At 45.3% G+C, this 21,320-nt stretch overlaps 4 protein-coding genes across 15 annotated transcripts; 1 reads left to right on the forward strand and 3 right to left on the reverse strand.

The window, feature by feature from the left end:
* Nucleotides 1–456: 456 nt before the first annotated feature.
* On the reverse strand, nucleotides 457–4,246 carry LOC108952134 (CASP-like protein 4A4). Of its 12 annotated transcripts, none has more exons than XM_065097304.1 (7): nucleotides 3,787–4,246; nucleotides 3,575–3,710; nucleotides 2,832–3,500; nucleotides 1,259–2,733; nucleotides 1,137–1,163; nucleotides 960–1,070; nucleotides 457–862 (listed from the first exon to the last, which is right to left on the reverse strand). In XM_065097304.1, the coding sequence occupies exons 1-3, from the start codon at nucleotides 4,098–4,100 to the stop codon at nucleotides 3,318–3,320; spliced, it is 633 nt and encodes a 210-aa protein (XP_064953376.1). In that variant the 5' UTR covers nucleotides 4,101–4,246; the 3' UTR covers nucleotides 457–862; nucleotides 960–1,070; nucleotides 1,137–1,163; nucleotides 1,259–2,733; nucleotides 2,832–3,317. The 12 variants fall into 12 exon arrangements, with proteins under 12 accessions (XP_064953376.1, XP_064953377.1, XP_064953368.1 ...); XM_065097305.1 differs by having other exon boundaries at nucleotides 960–1,076; XM_065097296.1 differs by having other exon boundaries at nucleotides 457–1,163; nucleotides 1,259–1,687; nucleotides 2,639–2,733.
* A 1,215-nt stretch (nucleotides 4,247–5,461) lies between these two features.
* LOC103976672 (protein SUPPRESSOR OF K(+) TRANSPORT GROWTH DEFECT 1) lies at nucleotides 5,462–9,693 on the reverse strand. Its single transcript, XM_009391965.3, has 8 exons — nucleotides 8,904–9,693; nucleotides 8,239–8,344; nucleotides 7,443–7,641; nucleotides 6,547–6,615; nucleotides 6,373–6,447; nucleotides 6,141–6,239; nucleotides 5,901–6,056; nucleotides 5,462–5,818 (listed from the first exon to the last, which is right to left on the reverse strand). The coding sequence occupies exons 1-8, from the start codon at nucleotides 9,379–9,381 to the stop codon at nucleotides 5,693–5,695; spliced, it is 1,308 nt and encodes a 435-aa protein (XP_009390240.1). The 5' UTR covers nucleotides 9,382–9,693; the 3' UTR covers nucleotides 5,462–5,692.
* Nucleotides 9,694–14,329: 4,636 nt separating this feature from the next.
* Nucleotides 14,330–14,995, reverse strand: LOC135604871 (uncharacterized). Its single transcript, XM_065094525.1, has one exon. It carries the CDS (start codon nucleotides 14,993–14,995, stop codon nucleotides 14,330–14,332), a length of 666 nt encoding a protein of 221 aa, XP_064950597.1.
* A 2,539-nt stretch (nucleotides 14,996–17,534) lies between these two features.
* On the forward strand, nucleotides 17,535–18,949 carry LOC103976671 (AP2/ERF and B3 domain-containing transcription repressor RAV2-like). Its single transcript, XM_009391964.3, has one exon. The coding sequence runs from the start codon at nucleotides 17,746–17,748 to the stop codon at nucleotides 18,760–18,762; it is 1,017 nt and encodes a 338-aa protein (XP_009390239.2). The 5' UTR covers nucleotides 17,535–17,745; the 3' UTR covers nucleotides 18,763–18,949.
* Nucleotides 18,950–21,320: the final 2,371 nt, after the last annotated feature.

Here is a 21,320-nt window from a genome sequence, read left to right on the forward strand (position 1 = left end):
CATTTCAAATTGATAAGAAAAATATTCATTATGGAGCTCGATCTAATATATTAGACATTTATGTAATATAAAATACTAAAGGCGCCCATATTATGAAATATTTTTATCCAGTCCAATCAAATCAAAACTTATCACTTGATAACTCAGGAGGATGTAGCTCCGATCAATAATCAGTCCACACAAACATCAACTCAATATAAAATGTTAGAGAAATATTCTATCCATATTGTAAAATAGTAATCGATACCAATCACTATTTACTCAAACACTCTGTTTCATTACAAACTTTAGTGTATTGCATAGAAAAACCAACCCAACCCCAATCTTCTTAAAGTCCACAGGCACCCAACCTCAATCCAGTCGAACTAATCCGGTCATCAATCGATATCATCCCACCACAATCTAAGCAGAAAAAGATTTCAGGTGCACTGAACTCGGAACAAATAAACAGTAGGCTGGCCAAAGTTTTCTATGATATAAATAAAAAAGTAAATATATCAGAACAATGTTTTAGGGGCAGTCTAAAATGAACTCGATCGAACAAACAGTAAGCAGTAGACCGGCTAAAGTTTCTTGCAGAGAACCATGGATGCAAACAGGGTATAAATAAAAGAAAAAGTATACATCAGATTTGTGTTGGATCCCACAAATTCTTCCATCAACAGTCGAGAGAGGCATCAACAGACATGATGAGTGGCATCAACAACAGGACCAGGTTTTGGTGGCAAGAACACATCAATGCTGAGTTTGATCTAACGTGCCAATGATTGCCATGAGACCTGTGTCGGTCTACGTATAAATTGCTTTGCTTGACATTCTACTCGAATGTCAACTGCTGCTGCTTACCATCAGCTGCATCTCCCTATTGCAACATAGTCGTGAGCATGCATCTTTCCACTCTGTCTCTTGCAACAGTTCAACATCAAAAATGAGAAGCACATGCACCAGCAGATCTTTACCTTTGTTCGACCATCCATTCAAGTACTAGTCCTTACTGGAACCCATTCCATTCCATTCCAACAGCCGAGGCTCTTTTGCACAGAGTAATCAAGTGACATGCATGGTTCATCCTGCAACTGGCGATGCATTATCAGTCAATTCAACACTTGGACATGTAAGAAAGCCAAGAATAACACCTGGAAATGGCAGCACCAAGATGTGTCCTGCAACAAGCATAATCATAAGAGATATTTTAGCACAGCAATGATGGAATGCAAGGGAATTGGAACTTAGGTGCACCTAGCAGAAGAAAACTAACCGAAAAGCTAATCTACCAAGCTACGCAGAACAGAGATCAACAGCAGCTCCATGACATTTTTTCTTGGACCTCCTTTGGTGCAAATAGTTTTGTATTTGGCAAACAAGACCGGCCCCAATCACACAAATAATCAATCTCGGGAGGAAAATTTAGTTAGCCCTCGTAGAGAAAAAGGTCACAAAGCATATTTTCACAGTGTCATGCTTATGAACTAATGGCACTCCACTCTTGCATCAAAATGCATCCATAAGCTCTTGCGTCGAGCCTGTTTGAAGTTTGCTTCGAAGGAGGATAAAGAATGCACCAAAAGATGGAGGGCATGTTTTCTCGATACAACCACTATTAGATTATACAGTATTGAGTTCCAACATAATCAAGTAGCTTCAGGTGCAGATATCCTGCTGATTCTTGATGTCCTCGAGAGGAATCCTAAAAATAACAACTCAATGAAGCTTTATTAGAGACAGGCATTCCATGGCTCACTCAACAACACTCGATCATATTTTGCATTGAGAGAATTAAGCAGGTTACCAACAAATCATGAATGTTCTGCTTGTATAAATCACATTTCTTGCATTTCACATCCCCAGTTAAAGTATTTAAAACAGAAGAAATATATTTTGATAATCATGAGCTAACATCTATCAGAATAGACTCGTTGAGGAGGTCAACCTTCAATACAGCCAATAAAAAATGTCATCATTCAAGTTGAAAAGGAAAAGGGTTGGTTAATCCTAGTGATTTGTGTTCTGATCTTTTTCGATCGATGAGATCAAATTTCAGCTTCAAATGAGAAAAATCTGAGAGGTCCATAAAAGGGAGCCAAGTTGGAAAATTAATCCTATAGATGATGGGGTAACATACCTTAACAAAAAGTAAGACGAGGTAAAGCAACACTGAACTGCTGTGCTTTGAGAACTCTTACGGCACAATGTTGTACTTTGAGAACCCTGCTATGCAGTCAGCTCTATTGACATGGAAGGACAAGCTCAAAGACCACCTTTGAACCGCTGAACCCACAGCAGAATATTTTACAACTTGGAATGGAATCCCTAGAGGATCTAAACTGAGAAACCTAATCCACAAATTGCACTAGATATCTTGGTTGGCATATGATTAATCACTCAACACCTAGCATGAGATGCTTTCCTCACCAAAAATACAGGCCACAAACAAAGTTGATATGTTGGAATTCGACAACGAATGGATGAAAAGAGCATGCCAGGGGTACTCTGATTAAAAAAAACAAAAGTGTTCTGCCCAAATCCAATGAACAGGTGAATGTTCATAAGCAAGGAGGTGAATCTCAATTCAAGAACTGCATGCAGTGATAACGAATACAGAGACATGTTTGCAAAGCAGAAAGAGGTTTAGTCTAACATGAGCTCATCAGAATCCAGTCCCCTATACAGGATGGTTTCTTCACCCCCCCACCCCCGAAAGTAGAAGCACCCACCACATGCTTGACATAAAGCCTACAAGAAAACAAACGCCTAATTCTTATCCGAAGTACATAGGGTCGCATATACATCCAGCGATTAACAGGATAAATCAAAGGGGAAACATAGACGACCTTGATTCTTCAACTCCTTCAACCAACGAACGAACAGCACCACAATCTCAACTCCATACGTAGCAGCTTCAATCAAATCAAAGGGGGAGAAGTAACGAAAGGAACGTGTGCTTCAAGAATCAACAACCGGATAAGAATTCGGAAGAAGCGGGTCATAAAGAGTTCAGCAACTACATGGTTATATATATATATGTGTGTGTGTATATATATATATATTTATATATATATACACACAAACATAAATATATATATATATATATATAGGACTTGATTATGCCAATAAGATGTGCTGAACACCCATCAATTAATCAGAAATCTGTCTTAAAATCTATCAACCTCCCGAGCACATAATTATATACTTTCACTGTTAATCTCAATTCATTTTACATTAATTACATAAAACTCCAGTTTCCAGTAATAAGAACACGTCGTTTGGTTGCCGTACTCGTTTTGTCAGTGCGATCGTCCTCTTCCTGTGTATAGAGATCACCATATAATCCTCTTGCAGAGCCTGTAACCCGCGAGCAGAGCCGACGCGGCAACGGCAAGAAAGGCCGCAAAAGAAGCAGTAGTGGAAACGATAGCTGCGGCTCGGAACCTACTCGGGGTATTGAGTTGGGTGGCAAGCAGGCACACCGAGGAGGAAGACATGAGAAGGTAAGCCACGACCTGTTGGCCGAAGAAAACAGAGCTTCAGAAGCAGTGCATTAGATCGGAGTCCTCAAACCTACTTGTGGTGTTACCTGGTCCCAGAAGAAGGTGATGTAGTCTGAGACTTTCTCGGGAACAAAGATTCCCTTGAAAGCTATATTCCATATGCCTTTGAACAGCTGCAGGGCGCAGTAGAGCGAAGCGATGATCGTCGCAACGATGCAGTACCTTGGATCGGACCAAACAACGTCAGTTCTCGTATCTCGATGATCTTGTCGAGAAGAAGAGGAGAGGAAGGTGAGACCTGAACTCGGGGTGGTGCTGGAAGCTGAAGGGTCGCTGACTGCCACTGGCTTTCTGGGGAGATGGAAGGGCGAGGGAGAGGGAGGAGGCGAAGGAGAGGACGAAGCCGAGGAGACGGAGAAGGAGGTTGAGGTGGCGCAGGAGGGACGGCCGCGAAATCCAGTGGGCGGCGGAGGTCGAGGAGTTGACGTAAGGGGAGGGAGTGGTGGTGGTGGTGGCGGTGAACCGAGAGAGGTAGTGGTATAAGTGGTGGTTTTGGCCTGCGGGAGACGCTACGGCCACCGGGGTGACCACAACATTGCCGCCGCTCGCCATGATCTATCCAAGGCCGAAGAAGAGAACAGTGGAAGAAGAAGTAATCTGCAAACCATTGACTCTGGCTCCTTCCTATTCTTTGCTGTATATTATCTTATTACGATTGCGCCCCTCGTTGACTGTTCCACCGGGAAGAAGACTTGCACTCGGAATAAGACGGTTCATTGGTCTTCTTCGGCTTGGATGATTAAGAAGGTTGCTTGCAGGGTTGAACCATCCTCTTCAGCCCATAGAGTAACAACACAGGATAAGGTTAAAGCTTGTTAAGACTGATTGATACATGCAAAAGCCATGAATCGTGTTGTTGCACTGCATCCATGCCGGGCAAGAGCACTTAATCATGGTTCTTCTCTTATACCCATTATACTAATATCTGTTAATAAACGATTAAGGCGCTTTATTTGCCTTGATAAATATGCCAAATTAAGTCCGAATGCTAAGAGGAGATCCACAAACTGCTGCATGACTTGTGGTTCCTCTTATTAGGATCGACCACCGCACACTCTTCCGAGGCCGCTGCAGCCTTAAGATGCTTTGGAAGAATAAGGCAGGATTGTATATGAAGACCAGAGAAGATAATGGAGTAGAGATTTGATGCACTGGGACAAAACTATGTTGTGGCGTGCGTTCCAGCTAAAATATTGTTTAAGAAAGAAATATATTAGTAAATTGTCTGAGGGAGTTTCCCAATTGACTGCTTGGAGTCAGTCAGTCCCCCCATGGATGATTATATTAATGGGATCAAAACATGCTATCCAGCTTCATTCTCAAGTCATCAACCATTCACTGCCACTTGGATTATATTTGAGCATAACAATCATGTGGGCAAGTCTCAATATTTCCACCCATTATTTAAGATGTGATATTTGCACAAATTTAAAGCTTCCACTTCCCATATTGACCTGTGAGAATCCCTGCTGATAAACACGTAAGACTATGTTAATTTATTATTAGAAAAAGACTGCTTGAAATTGTAAAGTATCTCATGAAGGTGGGAGTAGGTGAGAGAAGCAATGATCATTCACAACGAAGGTCAAGAGTCTAAACCATGCTGCTATTGCTGCAGTTCAAAGAAAAGTGGCGAGTACTTCACGAAATTGCCAAGTCATTTGGGTGCGGTGCAAAAAACAAACATTATGTCCAAAAAGCATCCGATTTAAGGCTTTACTACGAGCTCAGCAAATATTAAATGTGCTCAATGATGATACTGAAGCAGCCCCAAGATACAGATCCAAGCTTCGGCAAGAACTCAAAGAATACCAAGAGATCTAAGAACAGAAACCTCTTGCACGAAAGCATCATACAGGCGGACGAGGAAAAATAGATGGGGAGGGCAAGGGTTGTAGCGCCAAAAAAAAAAGAGAGGCAAAGTTCATATCATATGGATCACAGAAATTACATGTACAAAAGAGCTGACTAATTTGAACAGTTGGGTGGCACCAAAGGCCACCAGGGGTACAAACCAGAACACTTATTTAGAAGGCTGCTGTGAAGCGAACACCAGAAAAAGTAAATCCTGGTAACATCATGTAGAGTTCTTATGGAGCAAACAATCTCTGAGGATTGCAACGTACCATCACATACCTCATGCATTAGCCCTCTTCTCCAAACTCCTTTGTGAATCTCTCGTGCAATTCAAGGTCAGCTTTGCTGACGGTCGGCCGCTGCCTGGCCAGTACTTTATCGAAGTCTGTCTTTGAGATCGGCGGTGGAAGGATCTGTTCAGTTGCTCGAAATAAACATGATATGCCAAAGATAACCAAACGAACTAGAGAGCAGAATGATAGCCAGATCGTGCACCTTGGCTGCAAGACCTTTCGCAGCGAGCTCCTGCAATGTGGTCTGAATGGCTCCTGGATGTCTTGGCCCACACGGCATCCACAGGCCATCAGCAGTCTTGTAGAAATGCATGGCATCTTGAGCTTTCCGAACTGGTTCAAAAAGCACATCCTTGACCTGTTTGGAACAAAGCAAGAAAACATTATGGATTCAGATCCCTGCAAGATTTAACCCCCTAAGAGTTCACCAAAGACCACTTACACAAACAGAGATATCTGAACCAGAAAATCCTTCGGTTCGACGAGCTAAGCTCTCAAAGTCGCTCTCAGTCAAGTTATGAGGGGTATCTCCCAGATGTACCTATAATTGGAGCATAAGAGCTTTATGAGTTCTCTATTACTGAGATTTTATGCCACAGAACAGGGAGCATGAAATGCTGCCAACTAACTGATCCTTGGGACTTCCAGCAGTGTTCTGGTCATATTTACAATACCTTGAACATGTGTTGTCTGGCTTTTAGGTCAGGAAGAGGGATATAAATCCGCTTGTCAAAACGCCGTCGGATAGCCTGTGCTTCACTATTACAAACGATTATAAATGATGGTTCTGAAGACTATAAAAGCAATTAGCTGCAACAACTAATAGCAAAAGTGTCTACGCCAACGACCTGATCAAGAGCATAGGGAGTATTTGTGGCAGCAAGAACAAGAACTTTCTGATCATTGTTTCCTACACCCTGCAATAACAGAACCATACATAGCATAGGTCACAACAGTGGGCGATACAAGACAGCCACAATTTCCAGTTTCAATTTGTATTCTAATGTCAAGCATCTAACTGTATGGAACAGCAAAAAATAGATACTATTCAGATTTACCTTTTTTTTGTTTTAGAAGTATTATGTACACAAAAAAAATATAAAATACATTGTTAACCAAGGATTTGAACATTCATCGGCCTCAACTGCACTGACAGGTATACACTGACCCGAGCAAATAACTGGTATATGTGCAAAACCACTCATAGGCAAGTTTATGGGAAGTTTTAGAGCCTGGCCCAGTGTTTTTAACCCTATCATTAGATTTTAATGCCCTAGCTCCGATCTCCTTTGGTTCGACAAGATTGGTAGCAGCCAAAACCCCATCTTGCAGAGTAGAAGAGGAGCTTGGAGTATTTTCATTTTTTTCTTGCTCTATTCTTCTTTTTTTCCTTTTTTCCTTTTTCTTTTGTTTGTTGCTTGTGTTTGTTAGTCAAGAAACTAGTGCATACCAATATACCGTATTAGTACAATGTCTGGCCAGTCCAATGTGGACCAGAATACTTAATAGCAAAAGGATAAAAGAAGATCATAGACCACTTGAACAACCTAGCAGCTCCAATGATTCCTTTGTCAAGTTACCCTACACTACCAGCAGAGACTTGTAATATAGAAAGAGACAGAGACTTGTAATATAGAAAGAGATATTACCATGATCACAAATAAAAAACATTATTATGCTCTATACCCTCGACATTCAAGACTCGGAGAAGATCCACATTCAACACATATTGTGTAAAAGTTACCTGCATCTGCACAAGAAGTTCTGTCTTAATTCTCCGAGAGGCTTCACTTTCATTGCCTTCTCCACGCTGACCACACAAAGAATCAATTTCATCGATAAAAATTATCGAAGGAGCATTTTCACGAGCCATTTGGAAAAGGTTGGAAACTAGCTTTTCACTTTCACCCATCCATTTTGAGACTAGATCTGATGAAGATATACTGCAACAGTTCAATCAATTGTAAACATCCTTGCACTGTTCAGATACTTATGCTTTAAATTACTGACAATAATTAGGTAAAATGTAGGTAAATAATACTGCAAGTCTAACAGAAGCATTAATATTGTTTTCAAATGCATCTAATTTAACTAAAAAAAGATATTGGGCGATTAACCACTAGTCACATAAGTAAGCCAACTATTTTTTCATATTCCTTGAGCATGCAAACACAAAATGCATCACTCAAGTGAAATATAAGAAACTGGCAAGTTCCAAAGGAGAACATACTAAAAGAAGCAAAACAAATCATTACAGAAATGTAATGCTTTAAAGCAAGTTCTCCAAAATAAAGCAACATATTTAGCTCAAAAGGCTCAGACCATAGGATCTGGCTTGCAATGAGGGATAGTGGTCCCGAAAACAAACACTCTAAAGAATGGGAGGGGAAATGTGTAAACAACAAGCGCCACGAGAAAAGAAAAAAAGGAAGGACAAATACAAAAAAACATAGATTACATGAATACTAACTGCTAGAATAGAGTTCTGTTCCTCTCTTTCAACAGTTCAATTGACCCATATTTTCTTGATAGAAAATAACCTGAAAAAGGTTGATTCAGCCTCGGTTGCAACAGCCTTTGCCAAGTATGACTTTCCAGTTCCCGGTGGACCATACAAAAGAAATGCCCTCCATGGCCTTCTCTTTCCTACAAGGAAACAAAGGATTTTTCTGATCAATTGGTTTTCAATTCAAGCAAAAAAAAGAATGGTCTCAAATTAGTTAAGAAAAATTAAATTGAGAAAGTAAAGAACCACAACAGATGTATATATATGAGGCTTAATCCACAAAATAAAGCAACAAAACAGAAGCCACCAAAAACCTAATTATTACCATTGAAAATACATATCTCAAGTTTATTCCTGTACCATACCGATCGATTCGATGTACATCTCACAATAAACGACTAACACCACTTGGGCCATGCCCATAGGAGAAACATAGCTAAAATACAGGCAATGGTCTTATCTAGTCGCTTCAATTCTCTCAATCCAAAAGGATCATTAGGAATTACCAGTTAGATATGTTTCAATTTTCAAATGAATTTATTGTTAGAACACCTTCTCATTGTCAGCATTACAAATGGATTCTTTAATTCAGAATTTCAAATGAATTGTTAGTATACCTTCTCAGCGAAACACTAAATCAGCAAGATAGGATTGCATCGATTACAGCTACATTTTCAAAGATGGCAACAGAACACAAACCAGTGAAGAACTGAGGGAACTTGACTGGCAAGATCACCGCCTCCTGCAAGGCCTGCTTGGCGCTCTCAAGACCGGCGACATCGTTCCACTTCACGTTGGGCTTCTCTGTTATGATAGCGGAGGTAAGCCCGGCCCTGAGCTTCGCCTGATCAGGGTCCTCGCCGCCGTTGCCGTTGCCGTCCCCATCCTTGGGCTTGGTCTTAGGCCTGGCGACTACGGCCGCGTCCCCGTTGGCAGCAGGCCCGGAGCCGCCCTCGTCGAGCACGGCCCGGATCTCCTCCGCGCGGCGGAGGTACTCGGTGAACTTCTGGGTGATAGCCTCTTTGATCTTGGGGTTCTTCTCGTACTTGAGGTGGGTGCGGAAATACTCAAGGGCATTCATGTAGAGGGAAAAAGCCTTGACGTAGTTCCCGGCATTGTCCTCCTGCACCGCCTGCTTCACGTACTCGATCGCCTGCTCTTTGAAATTGCTATACATCGAATAAGCAATCCGACCAAAATTTTCTCTCCGAGAGCCAAGAAATCACAAACCTTATCAGATCGACCCTATAAATCGATCCAATTCTCCGATAGTCGAGAAAGGGCAAAGCCTAATAAATCGATTCAAGATCGAATTTTTGTAGGGGTATTCGGATCGGTGGATTTGCGATCGGCAATTCTGGTTGAGCTATGGGGATGGACAGATTTGAAGGGTTCGACGACTTCGTTTTTAGGCAACTTGGGAAAAAAAGAAAGAACGAAGACGGCCGGGTGGGAGAAGAGGCTACATGGGGCTAATGCCTCGATCTATACGGTACAAAGTAATCTACCCGTTTCGTTCTGATTAGAGGCGGCTATCCCACGCGTGTGGGTCCCTTGCAGAATGCGATGCTTCCTCTACCCCCATTTGATCAATGAATACACGTGAAATAAAACAATACCATTTATGTATGAAATGTTATTTTTCGCTTTCTATTAAAAAGTGAATTTATTTTTTTATTGTAAAGTTTTTTTTTTTTCAAAATCTCGATTTTGCGTCAAGAATGAAAATTAATTATTAGCATAAATATATTGAAATTTTAATCCTGCACTCTCTATTTACATGTGATATGTATAATATTTATTTGTCTTTAAAGATCGAAATGGTGGATTAAAAATGGGAAAAAAAATGATGTAGTGGAAGGGAAGAATAATCTGAAAGCAATAATTTGCATTCCTCTAATCAATAAACGAGCATCAAAACTCACGCTTTAGCATGATTTCTAGCTCACGCTACACAAATGTGATGTTATTTAGACTCGATTCAGAGTACTCACTTAGACAACTAGAATTTGAGGAGGCTTTTAGTCCGATTTCATCTTATGTCTGATGTCATTGAATGATCCAGCATGCGTATCACTTCCCTAGTGAGATTATCTGCCAAGTTTCTTATATAGTGAGAGCAAAGAAATAGTTTGGTGTGCTATGAAGTCTGATATACTTAACATTATGCAAGTCAATTATATTTTAATAGTTCATAGTAACCCTTTACGTTGTGGCAGAGGGAGTCAGCACGACTTGGTTTGGTCCCGCGTGCGTAAGATCGTCTATGTCGGCGCTCGAGCGACGGGAATCATCGTCTAGTGAGGTCGGGCTTGGACTATGGCTTCAAAGTCTAGAAGCTCCCCTTGGCAGGCCACCTTCCTCTCTGGTCCCTACACATAGGTCGGGGTCGGGAAGGGAGCTCCCGACTTCGACCCCTCCGAAGATCTTGTTAACATTGGGTGGAAAATGAGCCAAAGACCTCTTGTTATCGGCCTCACGAGGGGTTTTTATCCTTCCATTAGGGGACCAATCGTACCTGTCATATTTATGATTGTCGACACTGTACTTAGTCGGCATCATCCCGACTCTTGCGGAACGATGTTATACTTGGTCGGCGTCGACTCGGTCTTTATAGGTCGGCGTCGTCCCGATCTTTGCGGGACGATGTCGTACTCGATTGGCGTAGTCCAACCTTTTGCGTAATGGCGTTGACTAGGGGGTACGATCTAGTGTATTGTCCTTGATGCTGATGTGGCCGTGAATAGTGGTTGGAGGGCAAGTTACCAAAATATGTCATATCATTCTCTCCCTCCCCCCCTCCCCCCCCCCCCCCCCCCCCCCCCCCTCTCATAAGTCGGGTCTGATGTGTAATGGTTGGTGGGACGTTGGGAACCTATGTGAGCGGAGATTGATCGTAGACAAGGTCCATCGGGAAAGATTGTCGGGATTTTGGCTGGGCGAACGACGTTGCTGGATGTTGGGCACGGTGATTCGATTGGACTCGGTGTGCACCTTGGCTTAGATTCTGAAGGATTGATGTGGTCGAATGTCACAGCTCAAGTTGACGTGACTAAGAAGCACAACCTCGATGGCATAGGCTGGTATGACCGAGCTGGATGGCTCGGGTAACGAAGATTGATGTGATCAAGAAGCACAACCTGGGTGGTGTAGGCTGGTGTGACCGAGCGGTATGATTCATGTGTTGAGGACTGATGTGCCGAGTGGCATGACTCGGGAGTTGTATGACTAATGTGGCCGAGCGGCATGACTCAGGCACTGTATGACTAATGTAGCCGAGTGGCATGACTCGGGCATTGTATGACTGATATGGCCGAGCAGCATGACTCTGACATCGTATTACTGATGTGGCCAAGCAGCATGACTCGGGCACTGTATGATTGATGTGGCCGAGCGACATGACTCATGCATTGTATGACTGATGTGACCAAGTGGCATGGCTCGGGTGCTATATGACTGATGCGACCGAGCGACATGACTCAGGCACTATATGACTGATGTGGCTGAGCGGCATGACTCGGGCAATGTATGACTGATGTGGCCAAGCGGCATGACTCGGGCAATGTATGACTGATGTGGCCGAGTGGCATGACTCGGGCGTTGTATGACTGATGTGGCCGAACGGCATGACTCTGACACCGTATGACCGATGCGGCCAAGCAACATGACTTGGGCACTGTATGACTAATGTGGCCAAGAGACATGACCCAGTCACTGTATGACTGATGTGACCAAGTGGCATGGCTCAGGCGCTATATGACTGATGCGACCGAGTGGCATGACTTAGGCACTATATGACTGATGTGGCCGAGTGGCATGACTCGGGCAATGTATGACTGAAGTGGCCGAGTGGCATGGCTCGGGCGTTGTATGTATGACTGATGTGGCCAAGCGACATCATGAGAAATGCTTGCTTCTTGGTGATGGACACTAGCAACTCGGCCTCCAACCACTTGGTGAAGTAATCCACCCCGACGACGAGGAATTTCCGCTGTCCCAAAGCCGATGGGAAGGGGCCGAGGATGTCCATTCCCCATTGCGCGAATAGTCATGCACTATCCAGGGGGGTCAGAGGAACCGCAAGTTGATGAGGTGCTCGAGAATGCTTCTGCACTGTATGCATTGTTGTACGTAGGTCATGGCATCTCGGCGCATGGTCAGTCAGTAGTACCCTTGTCGGAGGACTTTGAAGGCCATGGTCTGACCACCAATGTGCTCCCCGTAAACTCCTTCATGAACTTCGGCTAACACTGACTGGGCTTCCGCGGGGTCCAAGCAGCATAGGAGCGGTTGGGTGAACAACCTCCGGTAAAGTCGCTTGTTCATCTCACAATACCATGCCTGGGTGCACCGGAGCCGTCAGTAGGCCACCTTATTGGCTAGCAGTGCCCCGTCCTTTTTATAGTGGAGGGTTTCTTCCACCCAGGTCGGGGTTGCATCTGCGGTGCCACCTCTTCGGCTGCAATAGTTTGGTAGGAGAGTTGTGTTGAATCTCGTATTTTGATGATGAAACCACTTGATATGTGTTTATGTTTTAATCTGCGTTTTGAGCGACGCAGGATGCTTCGATCAAGATGAGACAATTAAAGCAGGAAAAATCATGTTGTGCCGGAGGAACATGTCAGAAGATTAGACGTCGGGCCGGTGGATCGGTTGACGTATCGACAGAAGGATTCGGGTCGTGGACTCGGGCATCGGGCCAAGAAGAGCAGGTATTGTGCCAAGGATATCGGAGTTGCGGAGTCAACTGGCCGATTGAAGTTGGTGACCACCTGGGCCTTGATGGTCGTACTCAGGACATATTGTATATCGAATTCCTCGAGCTCGATTGACCACTTGAGCATTCGTCCGGACATGTCAAATTTGGATAAGATTTGTCACAATGGCTGGTGGATACAACCGAATCAAGATGGCACCAGAAGACCAGGAAGACACAACTTTCATCACAAACCGAGGAGTTTATTTCTACACAGTCATGCCATTCGGGTTGAAGAACACCAGGGCAACCTACCAAAGGATGATGAATAAGGTGTTCGCCTGCCAAATCGGGAGAAACATGTAGGTGTATGTTGACGACATGATCATCAAGAGCAAATCTACCCGAGCCCACCTAATGGACCTTGCCGAGACATTCAAAACATTGCGGGAGTGCGGCATGCGCCTCGACCCCGCCAAGTGTGTCTTCGGGATCAACTCGGGAAAATTCCTCGGCTTTATATCCTGAGTACGCATCTAGGAACATGAGGAGCTCATGGCCCAAGGTTGTGTCGACCAACTGGTCAATCCTTGGTAGTGGGTAGCAATCCTTCAGGCATGCTCCCCGACCCAACCCTAACAACCCTATCGGGCCAGTTGTGACATAACGAGACTTCTTGGGTGTGCTCGGTCAGTTCGAGGTATTGTGTTGGCTGAGCAACGTCCCGAGGGTCGACGATGGGATGCTCGCGCCTCGGCTTCTTGGGTAATGTGACGGTCGTCAGGTAACATTGTTGGGATTCTCGAGGATCACTCCTTGCTTCCCCAACCCCTTCTCGGGACATGAATTTTATCGCCCGATGATATATGGAGATGACTGCTCTGAGCTTGTTGAGGGTTGAACGATCCAGGATGGCATTGTATGCCGAGAGGAGTTCCACCACCATGAAGGTTATCATGACCGTCTTGATCCACAGGTCCACGCCCAGTGTAACTGATAGGATGGTGGTGCCAAGGGACAAAACTGAATCTCCTATAAATCCGATATGCGTCGATTAAATCAGGGCGAGGTCTTCCTTGGTCAGGTCGAGCTTCTGGAATATGTTGAAATACAAGACGTCGGTCGAACTCCCAGTGTCCACCGTGATCCTTTTAACCCGAGCATTGGCGATCCTGGCCGAGACGACTAGCACGTTGTCATGCTCCGGGTACTTGATTTCTCCCATCGGGCATGTGATCTCGGGCACCGGTGATTACTGCAGGCGTTTTTCAATGACTGCTCGGGCATAAGCCTTCTGCCCCGCTATGCTATTACGCTATGATGTCGGACCATCGCTGATCACATCAATCTATTTTTCGATCGGACGTGACAGCTCGCGGGTTCTCCCAATGTAGCGACCTAGATGCCCCCGACATATGAGCTCTTCAATCTAGTTCTTGAGGTCACGACACTCCTTGGTATCGTGTCCGTAGTCGCGATGAAACCAGCAGTACTTCAAGCGATCTCTGAGCTCACACGGTGCCCTCATCGGGTTAGGGGCCTTTAGGAGTCCCTTTTCCTTGATTTGCAAGAATATCTTCATCCTAGAGGAGTTCAAAGGTAGGAGTAGGAGCCTTGGGGGTGGTGCATCGGGTTGGTCGATCCTCTTTCTTAGCAGCCTCTTGTGCTCCTTGCTCTTTCCCGCCATCAAAGCTTCGACGGCTACATATTGGTTGGCGTGCTGAAGCATTTCGGGTATAGCCGTTGGCGGCCGCTCAACCAGCGACCAAAAGAATCTAGAAGGTCGGAGCCCCATCAAGAACACCTGCATTATTAAAGAGGGATGAGTGTCGGGCAGCCCCCGAATCTTAGTAGCAAAGTGAGTCACAAAATGAGAAAGTGGCTCGTCGTCCTTTTGGCTGAGGCCGAGGAGCAGGGTTGCGGACGGCTTCGGTCGCACACTGGCTAGGAAGTTGAGTTCAAATTCTCTGGCCAACTGGTCAAAGGTGGCAATTGAAGCTGGCCTAAGTCGATTGTACTGCATCCGAGCTGGGCCCCGAAGCGAGATCGGGAATGCCTTGCACATGAGGGCATTCGAGGTGTCGTACAAAGTCATCAGGGCTCGAAAGGCGGTGACATGTTCCGTCAGGTCGGAGCTGCCATCATAAGCTTCAAGAACCGGGAGGCGGAAGCTCGGTGGGACTGACTTGTCCTAAATCTTAGGGGTGAAAGGCGATCCCCCTGAAGAGGCCTCACCAAGCTCATCTTTGGACTTGTGGAACTCTTGCTAAATCTCATCTAGGTGCCGATTTACCGAGCGCAGTTGTGCCCGGAGAGAGTCTGCCGAGTCGGACGACAATGTGTCGGGTTCGGGACTATCGGAACGAGGGTGTCGGAGGCTTCGTGTGCTGCGCATGGGGATTGGCCTCGGGTTCAACCGTCGCTCGGGTGAGGAGATGACATCCATCATTGCGGGCTGCTGGGGGATCAGAGGCGACACTGGTGAGGGTGGAGGCTACACGGGCACAGGAGGCGGCAACTCCCGTTGCGACATGGATGAGTGTGTTAGGAGCTGTCCGAGGGTGACGATGGTTTGCATTATCCCCGCTAGAACCTGAACTTGGTGCGTCAGGTTGAAGAATGCTTCGATGGAGGTAGAAAGATGAGCAGTAGCCATTCCTAGGAATGATAACCCCGAGTTCGTGAACAATCGCCAATAGCGCCCCGGGGTGGCCAAGGAGCCATTCGCCTCTAGCTTAGGAGTGGGTGGGAGTTGTTCCCCGAGCCCGGGAGTCAATTGGGTCGAGAGGCATTTGTTGCCTAATTATTCGGCTATGTTGCCCGGCTGAGAATGATCTTGCGACATCGGGCCCTCATTCTAGCACCAATATGATAGTAATCCTTTACGCCATGGCAAAGGGATTCAACATGGCTTGGTTCGGTCCCGGGTGTGCAAGATCATCCACGTTAGCTCTTGGGTGGTAGGGATCGTCGTCCAGTGAGGGTGGGCTTGGGCTCTGGCTTCAGAGTCTGGAAGCTCCCCTTGGTTGGCCGCCTGCCTCTCTATCTATAGTCTCTGCACACAGGTCGGGGTTGGGAAGGGGGCTTCCAACTTCGACCCCTCCGAAGATCTTGTTAGCACTGGGTGGAAAATGAGCCAAAGACCTATTGTTATTGGCCCCACGAGGGGTTTTTATCCTTCCGTCAAGGGACCAGTCGTACCTGTCATATTTATGATTGTCGGTGTTGTACTAGGTCGGCGTCGTCTCGACTCTTGCAGAATGTGCTGTCCTCGGTTGGCGCCGACCCGGTCTTTACGAGATGGCGTTGTACTTGGTCGGCGCCGACCCGGTCTTTACGGGATGGCATTGTACTCGGTCGGTGCTGTCCCGATCTTTGCAGGACAGCGCCGTACTCGATTGGCATCGTCCAACCCTTGCGGAATAGAGTTGACCGAGGGGTATGATCCGATGTGTTGTCCTTGATGCTGATGTGACCGTGAATAGTAGTTAGAGGGCAGATTACCAAAATATGCCCTATATCAGTAAGTAATCGAGCTTATCAGAGTTAAAAAGTATTTTTATGCCATGAAACTATAACACGTCGATTTTTTTTTTTTTTGTTATTGTAAATGGGAAAAGAAAACACTTCTCTTCTCCGTTAAGCACGATGGGCTGACTCCTCGTTTGGTCCCGTTGATGTAGGGTCATCTCTTGGTTTTAGTATTCTCCATAATCCATCACCAATCTACGAGCATCGAGGTGTATAATTTGATGCACAACGTGCCACAGTGCCACCATGATCAAGTATTACCTTTCGGGAACGATAACATATGATTCATTGGGTTTAATGCTTTGGTTGGCCATGATCTTGACAGTGCAGCTTAAGACACCTGTTGGGTTGTACATTGAAATGTTTTTAGCATGCGAAGGCGTTCGAGTTCGTAATCGTAGGTTCAGACGTTGGCGTCCATCGTCTTCTCCTTGTGCTCGCTCATTGTTGTGATCACACTCCCCACCGTCAGCAACTTCACCAGTAGTCGACGAGGCTCATCATCCAAAGGAGGGACGACCGAGTCAACTTACGACCGTTTCTACGAGATTAGGTCGAAGAAAAGATGAGGATACCGGGGTTCCCATCGGTGTTCGTTCAACCCTAAGGAAACACTGAACAGTCAAAAATATGAACCTATGGAAACACTGATTGTGATCCAGTCATAAAGAGAGAGCAACCCAAACGAATATAGCAACCATAGCTACCCGTGATACTTGACATGGGAAAATCAATTTACACTAATAAAATATTAATACATGGATAATATTTCACCTCCTACATTTATGTGTTCCTCGCGGATGAGCCCAACATTTATTTATTACCATATCTCGGAGGCAGCTGCATGCATGCGCAGACTTGGAGATAGATAGGAGAGAGAGAGAGAGAGAGACATTCATGTGGCAGTCAGCAGCTGCGGCAACGAAAGCTCAGGGGATGCATTTGGCCACATGCTACAACATTCATGTGAACCCCACTCGATCCCACTTGCCTCTGTTCAGGTCCCACTACCATCTCCATTCGACTCTCTCTCTCTCTCACTTGACACCACAAGAGGAGAAGAGAAGAGAAGCAGAGAGATAGAGAGGGAAACAGCTCCCTGGAATCTTCCTCCCACCTCCACATAGTTGACTCACGCCATCCTTCCTCAAGAACTTCACATGAAGGATACACATTTGCAAGCCACACAATCAATCTTGACCGCAACAAGCTTACATCGAAGTCTATATGAGGCCTTGAGTCCTCCTGCAAAGGATTCAACCCAACCTCTCTTCCTTGCCTTTCTGTACGAAACCATCTGTTGTTAGCACAGCCATGGACTCTAGCTGTGTGGAAGAGGCATCGAGCGACTCGGAGAAGCGGCTACAGGCGCCGCTACATGTGATGGAGGCGCTGCAGCGAATGGGCAGCGGCGCGAGTGTGGTGCTCGACCCGATTCCCAGAGGAGGAACCGAAGCCGAGTCGAGGAAGCTGACCTCATCTCAGTACAAAGGCGTCGTCCCCCAGCCGAACGGCCGGTGGGGCGCCCAGATCTACGAGAGGCACAACCGAGTGTGGCTCGGCACCTTCGGCGATGAAGCCGAGGCCGCACGCACCTACGACGTCGCTGCACAGCGCTTCCGGGGCCGCGACGCCGTCACCAACTTCAGGCCTCTGTCGGACTCCGCCTACGACGATGCCGGCGAGCTCTCCTTCCTCGCCGCGCACTCCAAGGCCGAGATCGTGGACATGCTGCGCAAGCACACGTACCGTGACGAACTCCAGCAGAGCAAGCGAGCCTTCGGGGCTGGCCGGAGCGCGACCGTGGGCCGGAGGAAGACACCCGGCTACTCGCGATCGGCTCGCGAGTTCTTGCTCGACAAGGTTGTCACTCCCAGCGACGTCGGGAAGTTGAACAGGCTGGTGATACCGAAGCATCACGCCGAGAAGCATTTCCCGTCGAAGAGCGGCAGTAGCCTCGCATGCAAGGGAGTGCTGCTCAACTTCGAGGATGCCAGTGGAAGGGTGTGGAGGTTTAGGTACTCGTATTGGAACAGTAGCCAGAGCTACGTGCTGACCAAAGGCTGGAGCCGGTACGTGAAGGAGAAGGGCCTGAAGGCCGGGGATCTGGTCAGTTTCTGGCGATCCACCGGGCCGGAGAAGCAGCTGTACATCAACTGCAGGACTGGTGCAGTCGCCAACAATCCATCCTTGCCATCGGTTATTAGGCTGTTCGGCGTCAACATATCAGAATTGCCGGCCAGCCATGGCGAATGGAAGAGGGGAAGGGAGGCGACGGAGTTTTTTCCACCGCCAAAGCCCCTCGAGAAGCCATTCGTAGAGACATTGTAGTGATTTTATCCTCCAAATTCTTCCCATTCTGTTCTTCGTTTCGCCTTTGTTTCATGAAACAACGCAAAACACAAAAGGAATGTACATTGTGTTATGTGTTAATTGCTTGTAAATCCATGAATTATTAGGGAGAATTGGCTTGCTAAAATTAAGTTAAAATGAAAAGAAAAATCTGAAAGTTCATTGACTTTGGTAGCATGAACGAAGCTGGGTATCCTTCGAGCAAGACATTCAAATTGACATTTACTTGAACTAGTGGGCTTTAACTTGACAGAAATTATAGTCAAATGACCAGAACAGAGATCCCAATGCACTTCAAACAAGTCTTTCATGACTTTGTTGCCTGTTTAAACAACTATGAATTGAGCCACAAGTCTAAACACTGCAAGCTTTTAGTTCAAAGGCACAGTGTGTCCGGTACGATAAAAATGTGGCTTCTTGTGCGTGTCAGAATGTAGGCAAAAGATTATTGTTGAGTAAAATATTCCTCGTAGATATGGAAACAGGGAAGGAGAATATTATTGCCAAACCCAAATTAATAATTAAGCTCGCTCAATTATATTCCTCGTAGATATGAATCAGCATCTGTTCCTGGGCAGCATGCAAAACGATTGTATTCCTCGGTTGTTTTCTTTTCTGTGAGCCTAATTCCTAATTCGACTGCGTTCCATCTCGTCAACGGAGGAGATATATCAGCGAACAACGAGCAGAAGGTTTACGGTCGAATGAGGTAGCCACCACTCCAAGGCAATGGTAATAGCTGGCCGCAGGTCAATTAATACCTTATGTGCTTTTCTATTATAATATTGCCCTCGTGTTCTAATTCTTCTTAGGGTTTGCCTCCTTTAACGGACCATTGACATTGGATGTCTGAAAAGGTGGAAGTCTTGATGGGTGGGTGTGGGTGTTAATAGCATTCACAGGATATCCGAACGACACAGGCCACTTTTGAATGGTATCTGCAGCTGTAAACCTATATATTGAATCTCATAACATATGACCAAGTTGTCTTTTGCACAAGGAACTAAACAATACTTAATTCTACCACAGATCTCCAGCGGAAGAACATGTTAATCCTCGAAGAGGATGTGCAACCTTACTGGCCTTGTAGACGATGGTCAACTCTCACAACTCTTCATGTTAAACAACACCACCAGGCTAGATATTAGGCCATGTTCTGGGACCGCAAACAACTGCATCAGATTATTGAACCAAACCATATGTTGGATTCTGCCACCGGTGGATAGATCTGAGTTCTTGTTCTTCCGCGTACTTACAGTACAGTATCATGAGAGATCAACTGCATGTCATAAAAGGTTGGCCAAAATGTGAGCAGCTGATGCATTACGTAGACCAATATATTCTCTATTGGTCATGAGTCAATTAACACTGTTTCATATCATGGATCTATACCACCTCTCAAAGAAAAACTTATATTTTTCGTTTTCTTGAGCCAAATTTCAAAGAGTATAAAGATGACTCTGCATATTGCTTGATCAGTGTTAACTCCAAGTTCATCAGACATCCAGAATGATAAAAGAGAAATCTATCGTTGGAATCTAGATATTATCTAATTCCTGATGTGTCATCCGAGATCATATAAAACACCGAGGTCAGGAATAGCCCGATTCGATCCATTCAAACTTTAAGTCACTTTATAGTTAGAAGATAAGATTTTCCTAACTATACGGGGAAATCTTTCTATTCTGTCGAGAAAAATCTTCTATTCTGTTGAGAAATATTCTTTTTCTTAATCTGTATAAATAGGAGAGCGACGTGTTAATGTATTTAAGCTATTTTACTTCTTCAATAAAACTTCTTCAATAATTATTCTTATTTTCTATTATTTTCATCGGGAATAATCTTCATTGATGTGGCTCAATCACTTGCACAATGGTGTAACATTTGCTGATTTGGCTCAATCACTTGCTGGCATAATCGTTTACTGACACCAGGGGTAGGTAGCTCGACTTGAACTTTCCAAAGCTTAAATCAGTAATACCGGAGGCGGAAGAAAAATAGAGGTGAAAGAGTTTGTATTTATAACTAGCTCCTTGTGGTCGTTGGCGGTTTAGGCAATTGTTGTAACCTCCTTCTGAGATGGTGGTGGAGGTGGAACAACTAACGTGGCTCAATCACTTGCCACATTGGTGTAACATCTGCTAACTTATCTCGATCACCTGCTAAGGTGGCATAACGTTTATTGACGTTGATGTGGCTCAACCACTTGCAAAGGTGGTATAACGTTTGCCGACATTGAACCACCTCCTAAAGTGTCGTAACGTTTGCTGACTATGCTCAACCACTTGCTAAGGTGGCACAACGTCTGCTGGCGTCGCTTACGTAGCTCAATCGCTCCTTGTGCGATTTACACGTCGTAGTTGAGTTGCTGATGCGGCGACCTTCGTTGTTGAGGTTGAGATGTTACGTGTCGGGTAGCTCAACATGCAGTCTATTATTTGACACTGTTTTTGTTTATTTGAATATATTTCAGCGTCTCTTAGAAGCTTCACATCATCATGTTCACAAGTTGCATCCGAATCCTTTATCCTTTTCTG

The sequence above is a fragment of the Musa acuminata genome, chromosome BXJ2-2 (assembly GCF_036884655.1).
Source record: "Musa acuminata AAA Group cultivar baxijiao chromosome BXJ2-2, Cavendish_Baxijiao_AAA, whole genome shotgun sequence".
NCBI classification, from domain to species: Eukaryota; Viridiplantae; Streptophyta; class Magnoliopsida; order Zingiberales; family Musaceae; genus Musa; species Musa acuminata.

Bases quoted from the DNA above. Each gene is read 5' to 3' on its own strand.
- LOC135604871 (XM_065094525.1), bottom strand. From the start codon at position 14,995: ATGACTTTGTACGACACCTCGAATGCCCTCATGTGCAAGGCATTCCCG.
- LOC103976672 (XM_009391965.3), bottom strand. From the start codon at position 9,381: ATGTATAGCAATTTCAAAGAGCAGGCGATCGAGTACGTGAAGCAGGCG. The intron at 6,057-6,140 runs GTAAGTGGTCTT...TGTTCCAAACAG, and splicing joins GTTCAGATATCTCTGTTTGT to GTCAAGGATGTGCTTTTTGA. The intron at 5,819-5,900 runs GTGCACGATCTG...GCAACTGAACAG, and splicing joins CGAAAGGTCTTGCAGCCAAG to ATCCTTCCACCGCCGATCTC.
- LOC108952134 (XM_065097306.1), bottom strand. From the start codon at position 4,100: ATGGCGAGCGGCGGCAATGTTGTGGTCACCCCGGTGGCCGTAGCGTCT. The intron at 3,711-3,786 runs GTCTCACCTTCC...GTCCGATCCAAG, and splicing joins CAGCACCACCCCGAGTTCAG to GTACTGCATCGTTGCGACGA. The intron at 3,501-3,574 runs GTAACACCACAA...TTCGGCCAACAG, and splicing joins TCACCTTCTTCTGGGACCAG to GTCGTGGCTTACCTTCTCAT.
- LOC103976671 (XM_009391964.3), top strand. From the start codon at position 17,746: ATGGACTCTAGCTGTGTGGAAGAGGCATCGAGCGACTCGGAGAAGCGG.